Raw genomic sequence first — 14,467 nt, 5'->3', positions numbered from 1 at the left:
AGTATTTATTACAGCCAAACGGCATATCTTATCGATAATTCCGCGGGCCAATCGCCTATAAGCCGCATTGTTTTGTTTATATTCTTTTATATTGTGGAATCTCTTGAAATACCACTGAAGACATGTCCATGGCCAACGTTTCCACCCACTACATATCCGAGAAGGTGGCTCGTGTGCGCTGGCTGCCGGAGCAGCTGCAGCAGAGCGAGCGATTCGTCACCGGCAGCTGGGACATGGACAGGAACTTCGTGCGCCTCTGGAGGCTTCAGTCGAACCAATATGCCACCGCCACGGAGTCGGACAATGTAGACAATGTGCCGCGTTGTATGGACAAGGTGGCGATGGAGGACGATGTGACCGCCATGGAGTTTGTGGACAAGGACACGCTGGCTGTGAGCTGCGCCGATGGTGAGTTTCTCTTTGGGGAATCCAAGTGAATATAGAATGACTTCTACTGTTTTCCCATCACCAACAAGGTCACCTCAGCGTGTTTAATGTTCAACGAGCCGTGGAGGAGGATCAGATGCAGCGTACGGCCAGATCCGAGAGGCTGCACTGCTTCCAACGCAGCCAGGAGTCGGCTCCCTGCACCGACCTCTCCGTGTACGGCACGGACATAGCCACCGCCGGCGAAGATGGATGTGTGAACATCGTCTCCGTGGGAAATGTGCGCCAGGTGAAGCGCACCATCGAGGCAGACAGCATGGCGCTGTTTTCGATTTGCTACATCAGCCAACACGAATTGGTGGCGGCCAACAGGATGGGCGTCATTCGAATGCTGGACGGACGTGTGGCCACCGAGGCACAACCAAAGCTGACGTTCATGGTTGCCTCTCAGGATGACAAGTCCTCGAACTTTGTTTCGTCGCTCTCCACGCATCCCATGCAACAGCACATCCTGCTCTGCGGCAGCGAGGAGGGTTCGATAACAGTGTGGGATCTGCGCAACCTAAACTATCCCGCCTCTTATCTCAGCGCCCACAAGAGCCCTATCAACGAGATCGGCTTCCATCGCAAGGATCCCAGCAAGCTGTTCACCGCCGCTGAAGGCGGAGAGGTGTGGATGTGGTCGGAGAATAAAGTTCTCGGCTGCGATTCAAGCAAGAAGGATGGAAATAGCCCCTGGTTGTCTGGCGATCGAGTTCGCTCACTGGTCGATGTCGAGGGCGTGCTGACCAACATCCGCAAGGCCGTCAACTCCTTCGATGTCCATGGAAGTCGTCTGGTCTGTGGAGGCGACACGGAAGCTGTTTACCTAGTCGATAACATTGCCTAAAGTTTTGTCCCTTTCATACAATATAGAATTTTCCAATTGTTATTCTTGCAATGTTCGTTTCAATTATGTATTTAAGGACGGGTAAATGCTTCAACGCAAAAGTAAGCTGCGATTTCAATAGTTGTATTATTTAAATTTCATATTTTATTTATAGTTTTCTTTGATATACTCAAAAATTGGCTTAAATCAAAGCACCTGTCTTATAGCTACATCTAAGTTAAGCTTATTATAATCATATTCATGAATGTGTATTATGCCGTGGCAAATCCAATTTTAATATTCTCGTTTTGGGTGCTGCTGTGTTGGTTGGTCTTATGATTCGTACTTATATCCGTCTTAAAACCTAGTTCGTTGGCTAATTTGGAATAGATTTATGCGTGTTTTCAACTACCTTATTATATCATGGATGAACTAACTTGGACTCGATACATATTATGCTAGGCGAATATAATAAATACAGTATGTATAAGTATGTACAGTGCAGCTCTTAGGCCTACATTTGTTCGATTCTCCGCGATCCAATAGAAATTTTATATTTGAGCATTTTTAACTGCAGTTGGGTGAGGATCTGGGGAATGAGTATTCAGGTTTAACTAGGGTTTTCATATCAGCACTTATAAGGAACCCAGAATATTTAACTACAGAGAATGATCTTAGGTATGGCATCGGACTGCTAAGTTAAATTTATGATTTTGATTATATTGCAGCGCATATATATTCACATATGTAGTTCTTATTTTATGTTTCTAAAAGATTTTAGTTTCAAGAAGTAATGGAGTCTTTTTCAATCCCCAGATGTTTTGTCTCTTGATTTTTCAGAGCTAGTTTCTGGTAGATACTACCTATCAGTATACCTCGATTTCAAGACCCTAGTAGAATCTTTCGAACTTGGGCGGCTTGTTGAGTGCGCAGAAATAATACCCTGAATAGTTTTGTGTGGCTCCGGGTGGAGTGTAATCGCCGATGCCGTAGTTCCCGTAGTCGTAGTTGCCCATGTGGGCGTGGTGGTGATGGTGGTGCATGTGGTGTGTGTGCGGGGGGTGGTAGTGCTGGAAACCGCCTGCACTGCGTGGCTTTTGTCATGTGAGGAGGCTGTTGCCACCACCACTGCCGCTTCCGCCGGAGGACTCGCCCCCAACTCCGGTTCCACCATTGCTGCCATTGTTGCTGTTGTTGTTGCCGTGGACGCGCATGTGCCGATTGAGATTTCCCGACTGCGAGAATCTGTGGGGAAGGGGAGAAGAGAAACCAATTAACTCGAGTCTCCGTATATACCTTCCAGGTAATGGAACGCCCATTAAAGGGTTAAATTCTCAAAAAAAAAAATATTGGAATCGAACTAATTGTCGCCAGGAAACCACGTTTTAAAATATTTTAGGAAAATATAGATATCTAGTATATTTATGCAAGTAAAAGGGCATATAACACTTCATTATAGATTTATTTTTGAGAAATTTCAATATTATATTTAATTTTCTTTTTGAAAATGTTTTAAAAGTATGAAAAATAGCATTGAATCGGGCTGTCCCTATAACATTTGCAACATGTTTTAGGAAAATATGTCTATTTTATTTTTTCAAAGATTCAGTTTTGAGAAATTTAATTATATATATTTTTTGCCCTATTATTAAAATGTTAATAAAACAATGAAAGCCATTAAATTGGAATATTACTTCAATTGGGTTTCCAAAATTCACCCAAAAACCCTTTTTTAATGTGGAAGGCGGAGGTGTTAATCACCATGGACATCCCAGACTCACCTGAGCAGGCAGAGTTTGCACTGGTAGGGCTTCTCGCCGCTATGGATTCGCAGGTGCTTGGTGAGAGTGCTGCTGTCGGAGAAGGACTTCTTGCAGGAGGAGCAGCGGTAGGGTCGTTCGCCGGAGTGGGTGCGCATGTGCGTGGTGACGCTGGAGCTCTGCGAGAATCTCCGGTCGCAGATGGGGCATCGAAACGGCTTCTGGCCAGTGTGTGTGCGTACATGGGCCGTCAGGTTGGCGGCCTGGGAGAAGCTCTTGTTGCAGTCGGGGCATCGATAGGGTCTTTCGCCGGAGTGGGTCCTCAGATGGGTCTTGAGCGTGCTGGGTCGGGCGTATGTCTTGCCGCACAGCCGACACAGATTGGGTTTCATCTCGCCGCCACTGCTGCCCTCGTCTCCGTCCAAATCCTCGTTGCTGTCCTCCTCGTCCTCGAAGGCGGAGAGACTCAGGCCCAGGGCCGCTGCCTGGTGGTAGCTACTGGGACTCTTGTGTGGCGGCGTATATCCCTGATTGCTCACACCCGTGGGATAGTAGCCACCCAAGGCGGAGTTGGCCGGCGGCGATGGGGACTCCTTTTCACCCACCGTCAGTGGTGGCAAGGAACCCAAGCCCGTGGGAGCCGGCGCTCGGAAGTCCGCCGTAAAGGAGTACGTGGCCGAGGCAGGATAGTGACCGGGACTCAGGAGCGGTGGATAGAGAACATTCACCGCCGCCGCTGCTGCTGCCGCTGAGGAAGAGTTGCTCGGTGGCGTCCAGTTCATCTGGGAGCACTGCATCGGCACTCCACTGGCATCCCCGGCCCCATAGCCATGATGCATGGTCATGTTCATACTGACATTCACACTCATGCTGGGATACATGGCAGCCGCCGGCGGTGGAGGAGGTGGGGCGGTTCCCGCTCCCGTTTCATAGTAGCAGGCAGCTTGATTACCCGCTCCACTGGAGGCTCCTCCATTGCTGCCCATGTTGTTGCCACCACTGCTCTGGAGGACCGAGTTGCCGACGTGCGATGCCTGGTTTTGGGACTGCTGCTGGTGCTGTTGGTGCTGCGAGTGCATCTGGCCATGGTTGTGGGAATTGGGCGAGATGAGCATCTGGTGGGGATGGACCGTGTAGGAGAGCGAAGCCTGGTGCGGATTGCCGGCGGCAAAGTTATAGGAGGCGCCGCAGGGCGAGAAGGGGAAGAGGCTGGGCAGCGGATCAATGTCCAGCGGCGGCAGGCCGGGGAATGTGGAGGCCATCTCGTCGGTGCTCCAGTAGCCGTGATTCCCGGAGGAGCCTCCTCCAGCACCGTTGTTGCTGCTCCCGTTGCCGCTGCTCGCCGGCGGTGTGGTGCTGATCTGGATGTGGCCGCCACCGATGCCCACGCCCACTCCGATCGTGGGATCGAAGCAGCCGCCGCAGTCGAAGTCGCTGCTGGTGAGCGAGGAGATGGGCAGGGCGGTGCTGCCCTGGCAGGATAAACAGCCGACGCAGGAAGCGGCGCACTCCTGCTGCACAGGCGAAAACGGAAATCGAGATGGAGACCAAGGCAAACCGGTTAGGAATCAAGAGTCACAATCTTTAAATTTGTTTTCTAATCCACATGTTAAATTATAAGTAGGTTTTAAACTAGAAATAGGTTTATAGGTGGGTTTAAAACCCATTCTAGGTTTTAGGTCCTTAAATTATAAATTCATCAATAACTAAAAGTGAACTTTAAGCACCAAACTTCCCTACGATTTCTAAGTTTAAAACCCACATATAATTAAACATGCTGACAAGAATATAGCATTCTTAACAATTTAATATCTGGTTTTCTTATTTGATTTTATGTAAGGGTGAAATTATAATTTACTTTTAAGAGAATTAAAGTAGATCTTTGAAAAATTTCTTTAACATACCAAAATTAAAACTTACGGAAAAAAATGTTTAAGTTAGTATAATGTTTCTTATTTTTTATTTTTCGGTTTTAAAATTTAACAAATTTAAAAGTTCAAGTTGTGCAATTTTTTTTATCTCCTTCTAACCAAATTCAGAAAATGATATTAGTTTTAACCTCCTGGTTAAACAAACGAATTGTAATAATTCTAACACCAAGTTAATTTATCAGAGTTTTAAGTTAATTTTAAGGGAAAAACTAGCGATTTGAGTGATGATTTTCCCTAATGAAGTACAAGCACGACCGAACGCGAAGAGTTTTACGGAGAGATTGAAGCCCAATTGATTCAGGATTCCAGGACTCACCTGCGGGCTGTCCAGCGCCAAGCCGAACAGAGGATTGTTGGGCACATAGCCCGTCTCTGGTTCCACAGGACCGCCGTTTGAGACATCGCACGATATGTACATAGCTCCACCCTCTTGATCTTCCAGGGAATCTGCGCAGCCAAAAAAACACGGTTTAAATCCACTGGAAGTACGACGGAGATGCTCGGAAACAGCTTGTATCTTATGGATACGTTTTAGTTCCGTGACAACCACTGTGCCGTTAGCTCCGCCCCTCGGCATACAAACACACACGCACACAAGAATCGAGAGACCGCCATTTGCTTTGCTCTCTCGACTCGCGATTTTGTATCTGTGTTTCTGCGTATCTGGGCAAAAGTGCTGCTGTGTGCCAAGTTTACTCACCCAGAATTATGTTCAGGAGTTTGGAACCCTTATATAACAATCCCATGACATGACTCCAGTTCTGTGGCTTTGTTTCTGCTCTTTCTACGCTTCATCTTGATGCGTTAATTTCCAACTGCAAGGCGGGGATAGGTCATTATTGGTAAATACTTGTACACAACTCGGTAAGGTTCAGTTAGTTTCGAAGTAGGGTTTATCATTTACACTCCGAAAATAAAATATTGTTCGCAAGTTAACAGATTCACTTATCGTTTTGAAGTTTTTCCACTCCAAGATTCAACACATTCAATAAAGACTGATGAAGCCATGAATAGTAAAATTGTACTTTAAAGTGTGTAATTGAATTCAAGAGTTTTGAAATCAAATTAAAACAATTTAAAATTTGGAATCGAAAAAAAAATATAACGAAATATTTTTATAACGAAATTTAAACTGATTGCCGTTTTTAACTTTTATTAAATATCAGTAAACCAATTTAGCTTAAACCTAGGATACTTATAAGATCTGAACAGCATTACTATTAATAAAATGGAAAAATTGAAAATGTAATTAGATTTAAAATCGAAATTCTAGATACTTTTTATAAATTTGAGTTATACATAAATAAATGTATCATATCAAGAGAGGATCTTTAATTTCTTTCTTTCTAAAATTCTTTATTTTTTAAGGAACAAGACTTTAAACGTTTAAACTATTCCAAGTATTAAAACGGTGCTTTCTGATCGACCCCGGTTCTTAGATTAGCTTAATCTTTTTCAATATTTTAGAATCCTTTTAAACAATTATATTTTCTGTGATTCGCTCGTTTTTAAATGTAGTTTTCGGGATTTTATAGTTTGTTTGGTTTATTGTACACTATTAATTGTACACTATTAATTGTACACTATTAATATATTCCATTTTCGCACCTTCTAAATTTATTCACAAATTGCATAATATGAAGAACACCAATAGAACTGGAAACAGGAACTCCTTGATCAAAATGTTGTTCTCCTTCTTTTGAAGATTTAATATTAATGGTTTTTGACGCGGTAGTAGTATCACACGATCGTTGTTTTCCGATTAGAAATTGATGTAGTTAGATGTTGAGCCGTTGTGCAAGTTTTGAGTTTTTGATTTGAGTGCGGGGCAAGAAGCGACTTTTGGCGAGGAGCATAAGACGGCGACTAATTGTCAGTTTCAGTTCGAGGCACCTCGGCCCAATATCGACTGACATATCGGCAGAGCGGCAGCAAAGCGACAACCACAGAGGAAGAAGCAGGGCGCAAAAAAAAAATACTCACTTAATTATAAACAAGCGACAAAAGGGCGCAAAAGACAACGGCAGCAATGTGGCAACAACAATCTCGCTCGCACTCACACTTAGAGTCGGATATAATGACACAAGTACCCAGCACTACACGCTCGAGACCCTTGCCCAAAGCACCCCCTCTCGGCACCATAATATCCCATCCACACTATGCGACACCATACCATACCATACTATATCCCATGGCATACCCACTCCAGATCCATCCATCCACCACCACAACAACGTTGCCGTCATCGTTGTCGGCCAACCAATGCGCTCCGTCTACCGGCTTTTGCGGCTACTACCCCTCTGCTGGTTCCATCCACATCCACATCCAAATCCATACACCCTCCTCCTCGCCGATCCCGCCCAGTCCGAGTTTCAGGCCCATTCATACGTGGCCAGCGACATCGGCAAACCAGCAACAGCGGCAGCAGTTTTCAGTAGTTTTTATTTGTCACCCAATATCTTTACAGCTCGACACCAGATACCAACGAGACAGAGAAAAAAGGATACACCTACAAAAAATGTGCATAAATAATAATATATACCTTAGAATGATCCAAAATAAAGTGGGATTAGTTAGTCTTACCTTAAAAAACCATATACTTTAGAACAAATTGATTAAAATAATCAGATCCTTCTAAAAGGTGTCTTGCAAGATCCAAGAAAATATACAAATTCTGCAACAGCGACAAATGATAATGTTATTTTTACAGAATAAAGGACCCCTAATGCTTTTTTTATCGCCAAAAAGTAGGCCATGACTTTATATAACTTCAAGGCGAACATTTCTATTCAGTAACATACATTTCAAATTTTAAGCAATTCAACAAGAAAAATTCTTACACTTATTTCGAATTGATAATGATAGTAATCAATCTTATGATCCAATAAAGTAATATATATTTAAATGATTATATTTAAAATTGGCAAGTAACATGATATTCGTATTAGTATATGTAAAAAAATTTGTTGACCTTGTTTTTTATAGGTTACTTTTATTTTATAGTTTACAAAACTAAGGCTACCTTTACAAATATATCTAGTTAATTTTCTCTCAGTGCAAGGGTTATCGGAGGGCGGATAAGAGGCAGGGTAGGGGTAGTTGGTATGGACTTGCCAACCATTGATCGGCACTCTGCTTCCTTCGCTCCATTGTTTTGTGGTTAAGTGAGGCAGTCCATCGGCCAGGTCGGCAACTCCCTGACTGCTTCTGTAACTTGTATCTTTATATCTGGCCCTGTGTATCTGCTTCTGTTGCCTGTATCTTTGTGCCTCCGGTGCTAATTCTCAGTTGTAGCTTGGCCAATGACGACTGTCTATCGATCGAAGCTGTTGTCGCTGGGCCGACAATTGTGAATACTTTGAATGTTATTTGATAGTTCGATTTGTGGTTGCAGCAGAAAAAGCAGCAGGGAATAAATCACAAGCCAGAGAGAAAAATTATGAAACATATTTGTCTATCCCAGATATTTGTAGCTTAGAAGATACAAGCGATATAGAGCCCAATTCACAGCAAACCCCAGCCAATCCATAAAGGTTCACACGCCCGAAATTGAATTCGCCAATTGGCAAAATCAGTTGAGTGCAAGGGCTTGCAGTGATCGCACACATATCGAGCTATACTCCCCATATCGTCTTACCTTATCGATGGGAATTTCAGGTCAAACCCATCGAGCGTCGTGTGTGTTAAAATCAGATCCACAGTCTGATCAGATCCGAACCAGTTTCATTTTTATTTTTTTATGATGTTTCGGTTTCGGTGTCGGTTTCATGTCAACAACTTGGCTAAGGACATGAGCCTGTCTGTGCTGCCGATTGTCAGAACGGATTAGGATCCGCTCCTTAGAGGTAGCTGGTAGCCAAGTATGGGTATCAATAACAATTAGAGTGATTCCTCAGGTGTGTTCAGGTGTCAGCTGATCAAACTGTCCGGCTAGCAACAACAGCTTCCCCCGTTGGGTGACCACAAAAGCTAATGAATCTGTGAATTTGCTACAAATTAAGCCGCAGGATAAATAACTTCAAGCACCCTCCCAAAAAAAGGACCTGTTATCACACCAGCCCATCAACCACCTAACCACCTTATCGCCGCACGTTGAATTGTTTGCCCCGCGGCTCATCGGTAGCTTCTGTTTGTTTTGCGTATTTAAATTGACAAACAATGGCAGGACATCATCCTGATGATTGCCCATCCCTTCCAACAATTCCCATGTTGCCACCAGCAACGCAAATTTCACTCAATTTCATTCTGCGAGTACGTTTCTGTTCATTTCGGTTCGGTTCGTTTCATTTCTTTTGCCTTCTGTATATTGCCGTTGTGTATTGGCGAGGCTTCAAAAATCAATGAAATACTTTTCGGGCGGCATTCGTGGGGCTTCTCCTGGTTTTGGCTGCGCTTTGCTTTTTATGCTGCCACTCAAGTCATTCAACATGTTAATGCCATTCGGTCATATTAGATGCCATGCCGGCTAAAATGAGCTAAACCAACTTGGGTCAAAGGGGGAAAGTCAGTCGATGATAGCTATAAAATTAAGGATTTGGCATCATTTTGATGATTTTTTATAATATTAAAAATATCTTTACCTATAGGCGTTGACTTCACCAAAATATAAAATACTAGGCTATTCTCTTGGAATCCATCTGGATTTAAATTCATCATAAATTCTATTAAAATGGTTTAGCCGAAAGCAAGGTGGGTAATAAAAAAATGATATACAAGCATTCTTTTTAGTTTTAAGAGGCGGTTCCAGTATAGTTTGTAAAGTAAGAAAGTACATTTAGAAAATTTCCCCTCTTTGGATCGACAACTGCTATCAAATATAAGGTTTCTATGATATGCCTTGACTCCTTATAGGAATTGTAAAGTTCTGGAAATGGAGTTTTCAAGACATCTGCTAGTGCAATTGGGCAGACAGCCCACGCCCCCGCTGGAGAGGAGAGTATCGATGACCGCGTGACAGGCGCAGCCGTTGGCAGTTGACATTTGCTGGACAGGATGGAGAAGGACGAACCGCTGTCCTGACAGCTGGACGAGCCGGGATCGGGACTGTCGCATAACCCACTTCTTATTAAAAACCTAAGCCAGCTTATTAAATGCCCGCGACTTATTACAAACCCTCGAGCAGTAAATATAAGTACGGTTGCAGGACACCCCCTCAAGAAAAGGAGACAACTACTTGAATTACAGCTGAACTTGGCCACAACAATGTCTTTTCGTCCTTTTGGATGTGAGTACACTTGAGTGAAGCGCGCCAAATTGAATTTGTAAGGCGATACTTTCGGGAAAACAAAAAGAGGGAGCACAACCAGAAGGGTTCGTTACTGGAACTGCCTTATCAATGGAGTTACCATCCCGAAGGACAGAAACAGAAACAAACCAATGCAGCAATAAAAACTCACTAGATGTATGTTTTTTATTAGGGAATCACTTCCGCAAACAAATGCTGTGAGAAGATCTTGTAGATGATGTATGTATAAGTTTCTCACAGTAGCGTTGCAGGGGCGTCGAAAGGGGCGTTTTGTCCCTCAATTATCTGCGGTGCCGCACGCTCCGTTATCTTTAATACCATTTTGGCGAACCGCAAATGATTATCCTGTAATCCGTTGGATAAATATTAAATTTCAATTACGCCATTTAACATATTATTAGCCACCGATCGGCACTATCATCATTGAGCAGGTCACGTGCCTGCCAGTCGAGAGCTGATAATAATCTGCCCAAAAGCGAACAACCGCAACCCTCTTTCGCTGCAGATACAAAAGTGGTGACAACCAGCAAAGGATGCGACTGCAATTTTATCAGATTATAATTATACATGTCGGTGGGGGAATCCCCTGAGAGTTCTCCCAGTTCTCGTCCTTCTCAACAGGTGAGAGGAGAGAGAGACTGGCGAAATTTTGTGTGAGAATTTTTTGGCTTTTCCCCGCTTTCTCTGCCTTCCCCTTGTGCATCGTATCGGGTTACTTTACCCGATTGGCGCTGTGATTTGTCGTTCTCGGCAATTCTCATGAACCGAAATCGAAACGTTGTGGCCAGGATGAATATCTGATGACTTTTAAAATTAATTCAGTATTAATTCATTACAGATGAAGACTGAAAAAGAAAAAAAGCCAAGATAAATGTTCTAGATTTAAGAATTCGACTTCTAACTAGTCCGAAAAAAAACCTTCTTGAAACCAAGAAGAAAATGCTCTTGCATTTTTTTTAGAAAATACTGAAGGAAGTACTAAGTCTAAATTTTGATTCTCGAAACGAAAGAAGTTTTGCAAATAAAAAACACATAATTTCAATTTTGAGAATTTAAGATTGAATGAGTAAAAACCAAATTTTAAAATTATTTCCAGGTCAATAAAAAATGCAGCCTTAGACTTCATAAAGTTTTATTTATTGAGATGAAAAACTTAAGCTAGAGTAAACTCCCCCTTAATAACAAGAAAAGCAAATCAGTTAATTACGCATATATGTATAATCCCTTAGATCTTGGGTTCCTGGGGCGTAAGCTTGACGATTTTCAGGGACTCCTCCCAGATCTTGAGACCCTTCTCCTCGTCGAGGGCAGCGGCATTGAGGGTGGCCTCCTTGCAATCCATAAAGTACTTTCCAGAGACGTTGGCCACCTCATCGGATGTGGCCAAATAGATGGTGGTCTGGGCTCCGGCCTTGGTGGTCTTGAAGAAACCCTTGGTGATGGCCATCATTGGCAGGTTGAGCGGGAAGGGGATATTGCGCCAGATGCCCGAGTCGATCATGCCGGGATGCAGGAAGTTCACGGTCACCCTGGTGCCCTCCAGCCTCTTGGCCAGCTCCCGGGCGAAGTAGATGTTGGCGAACTTGGACACATAGTACAAGTAGGCAGCCGGGAAGGTGCCGATGGGGTTCAGCTTGGCCAAGTTAACCGAAGACAGGCGGTACAACTCCGAGGCCACAATAACAATGCGAGCCGGAGCGCTCTTCTTCAGCACATCGATGAGCAAGTGCGTCAGCAGGAAGGGTCCATAGTGATTGGTGGCCATGGTCAGTTCCACGCCATCCTCACTCGTCTGTCCACGGAAGGCCAAGGCCATGCCGGCATTGTGGATCAACACATCGATCTTGGGCTCCGTCTTCACAATGTCAGCGGCGAACTCGCGGACCGACTTCTGGGAACCCAGATCCAGTTTCTTAACCAGGACCTTGCTGTTGTTCGTCTCCTTGACGATCTCATCTGTTAATTGGGTTATAAGCTATTAGCTGGATATTCACTTTAATAGATGTCAAACAATATTGAATATAATTATATGGCACTATGATTTTATTCATGAATAGATATTCTGATTCCCCTTACCCTTAACAGCATTGGCAGTCTCCAGGTTCCTGCAGGCCATTATAATGCGGGCACCGCGTCCTGCCAGATCCTTGGCCGTCTCCTTGCCGATTCCGCTGTTAGCGCCGGTGATAATAACGGTCTTGCCCTCCATCTTTGTCTGTAATCAATGTCAGAGGTTAATAAGATGATTGGAGGCTGAGATTTTAAATGACAAGGGCGTTGCTTGGGCGGTTCGGAAATATGTTTACAATAGTAATTAGTAGGCGCTTGGTCACAGTCACAGTAATCGCAGTTCGTCTGGAACGGAAGGTATCATAGTTTCCATACCCATTAACGGGGCTCTTAATTGCCGTCCGAGCTGAGAGCTTTCTGTGAATCACAGGTAAGCCATCTCCCAGATCGTAACCGAGATACTAAAGCTTAGATGTTTTGTGGGATCTAGACAATGTACTTTTAGCAGGTAACCGTATATCACAGATGTGACGTACCGCATCTCTCAGAAGGTATCTAATTAAATCTGTAATTAAGTCGACGCGTCATAACTGACCAATGTACTAACAAGATCGAGCAACGTTTTACAAGCAGTGATCTCAGTAATTAGATTTTCATAATTGGAATGTAGGCAGTCTATAGAAATTTTTAATTTGTTGGGGGTTTTCCAGATACTATGAAATTTTCCTAAGCTTGACATATTTGTAATAGAGTTAATCATGTTTATCTATTAGGTTTACCCTTTCCTTATATCAATATTTTTATGTACTACTAGTACTTGTAAGTGTATATTCAGTTATTAAAGTTGTACCAAACTTTAACAATGTGTACTTTGTGAACTTGGCTTAGTGACCAACTTGTGGTAATAAAAAACCCCAACCATGAATGAGTTCCAGTCTCTCTCGAAGCAATATAATTTGTATGTATAAGACGCCTCTATCTATACGATCTGAGAAGAATTCGCTGCGGAAGTTGCTAAAACCGACTTAAAGGGGAGAATTATTCGAGTCGTGTAGCGATTTCTGGGAGCGGGAAATAGCTGGACTTGTTTTTTTTGGGTAACGTGGTTACTGGGTTTGGATTTTGGCAATTGAGGGAGGTTCATTCGTTACCTCGGTGAAACATCGTCCCGCCGTGATTCGCAGATAGAACCGAATGCTCATCAGAGTGGCCACTATGGCGGCCAATAATGTCATGAGGAAGATGTCGCGCACATAGTGCTCGGTTGGCAGAAAATTGAAGATGAAACCCATCCTACAAATATTCCGAGGTGTGTATACTACATATTGTATATATCCGTGTCAACATGCAAATCAGATTATATAATGTCTGAGGCAGCGAAGGCCAGACGATTGACTTAGGGTATAGCGAAACGAGTTTGGTTTAGGGTTTTGGGGTTTCAGTTTTTGGTTTATCGGTCAGTCGGCGGAGGTTTTCATAACTCAAATCGTTTATCAGCGACTGTCAAGAAATCGATTTTGGGCACTGTTGTGAAAACTTACACTTTCACTTTCACACATGTGCGTAATTATGGCTTATTATGATGAAACGCCGAAAAAAATATATACAAAGTTCATTGGCAGCCGAAAAGAAAGAAGGTTGGAAAAGAAAGAAAGTCTGGAGTTTCATGTAGTTTTGAGTTTCTGGTTTTTTCTTTTCTTTTCTGTTTTTTTTTTCTTTTGTTTTGCTGTCCACGTCACAAAGATTTCCGAGTGCTTTCCGCAAGACTCTGAAGACTGGCTCTGGTTACGCTTGCATGCACCGCTTAAGAACCCCCGCCCCAAAATGCAGTCTCAAAAGATCTATATAAAAGAGGTCTAGAACTGACCCGTTTTCGACTTCTTTTCGCCGATTTTTGCCACAGACTAGTTTTTAGTGCACACTCACCTGTTTTGGCTCTTGGCTGATCTATAATTTATAGCAACTGCTGCTGACCTGCACTTTGGACTATCTGCGGTGCGAATCGGTATCGGAAGATCCAAAAGCTTGTGCCACAACCTTCGCCTTGAACGACTGCTCGGAGACTGAAATCCGAGTTCCGATTATAAAGCCGAGGCTGCGGAGAATGCGCGATCGTCTCCACAGGTTTGGTATTGCCATAGTCGCGGTGATTTTGTTATTTCAGTTATAGCCATGGTAACAGGTTAGCCGCTTTCTTGGCTCCTCTTTGGGCCCGTCTTCACTCACAGGGCAATCCGAAAGAAAGAGCGAAGCAAAGTGGGAGAAA

General features: G+C 43.6%; 3 protein-coding genes across 5 annotated transcripts; 1 reads left to right on the top strand and 2 right to left on the bottom strand.

Annotated features, from left to right (window-relative positions):
* Nucleotides 1-14: 14 nt before the first annotated feature.
* On the top strand, nt 15-1,318 carry Nup43 (Nucleoporin 43kD). The gene is made up of 2 exons (XM_017084572.4): nt 15-408; nt 477-1,318. The coding sequence occupies exons 1-2, from the start codon at nt 123-125 to the stop codon at nt 1,274-1,276; spliced, it is 1,086 nt and encodes a 361-aa protein (XP_016940061.3). The 5' UTR covers nt 15-122; the 3' UTR covers nt 1,277-1,318.
* Nucleotides 1,319-1,405: 87 nt separating this feature from the next.
* On the bottom strand, nt 1,406-6,835 carry gl (glass). Of its 2 annotated transcripts, none has more exons than XM_065865832.2 (5): nt 6,555-6,835; nt 5,647-5,761; nt 5,263-5,393; nt 3,037-4,526; nt 1,406-2,500 (listed from the first exon to the last, which is right to left on the bottom strand). In XM_065865832.2, exons 2-5 carry the CDS (start codon nt 5,690-5,692, stop codon nt 2,356-2,358), a joined length of 1,812 nt encoding a protein of 603 aa, XP_065721904.2. In that variant the 5' UTR covers nt 5,693-5,761; nt 6,555-6,835; the 3' UTR covers nt 1,406-2,355. The 2 variants fall into 2 exon arrangements, with proteins under 2 accessions (XP_065721904.2, XP_036673560.3); XM_036817665.3 differs by having other exon boundaries at nt 3,037-4,529; nt 6,555-6,834.
* Nucleotides 6,836-11,306: 4,471 nt separating this feature from the next.
* Nucleotides 11,307-14,285, bottom strand: LOC108020282 (retinol dehydrogenase 14). Of its 2 annotated transcripts, XM_017088409.4 has the most exons (4): nt 14,128-14,272; nt 13,353-13,494; nt 12,268-12,406; nt 11,307-12,147 (listed from the first exon to the last, which is right to left on the bottom strand). In XM_017088409.4, the coding sequence occupies exons 2-4, from the start codon at nt 13,491-13,493 to the stop codon at nt 11,417-11,419; spliced, it is 1,011 nt and encodes a 336-aa protein (XP_016943898.2). In that variant the 5' UTR covers nt 13,494; nt 14,128-14,272; the 3' UTR covers nt 11,307-11,416. The 2 variants fall into 2 exon arrangements, with proteins under 2 accessions (XP_016943898.2, XP_036673567.1); XM_036817672.3 differs by lacking the exon at nt 13,353-13,494 and having other exon boundaries at nt 14,128-14,285.
* Between the last annotated feature and the right edge of the window lie 182 nt (nt 14,286-14,467).

The sequence above is a fragment of the Drosophila suzukii genome, chromosome 3 (genome assembly GCF_043229965.1).
Source record: "Drosophila suzukii chromosome 3, CBGP_Dsuzu_IsoJpt1.0, whole genome shotgun sequence".
NCBI lineage: Eukaryota > Metazoa > Arthropoda > Insecta > Diptera > Drosophilidae > Drosophila > Drosophila suzukii.
The sequence above is the reverse complement of the archived record's forward strand: the minus strand, read 5'-3'. Positions and strand labels throughout refer to the sequence as shown.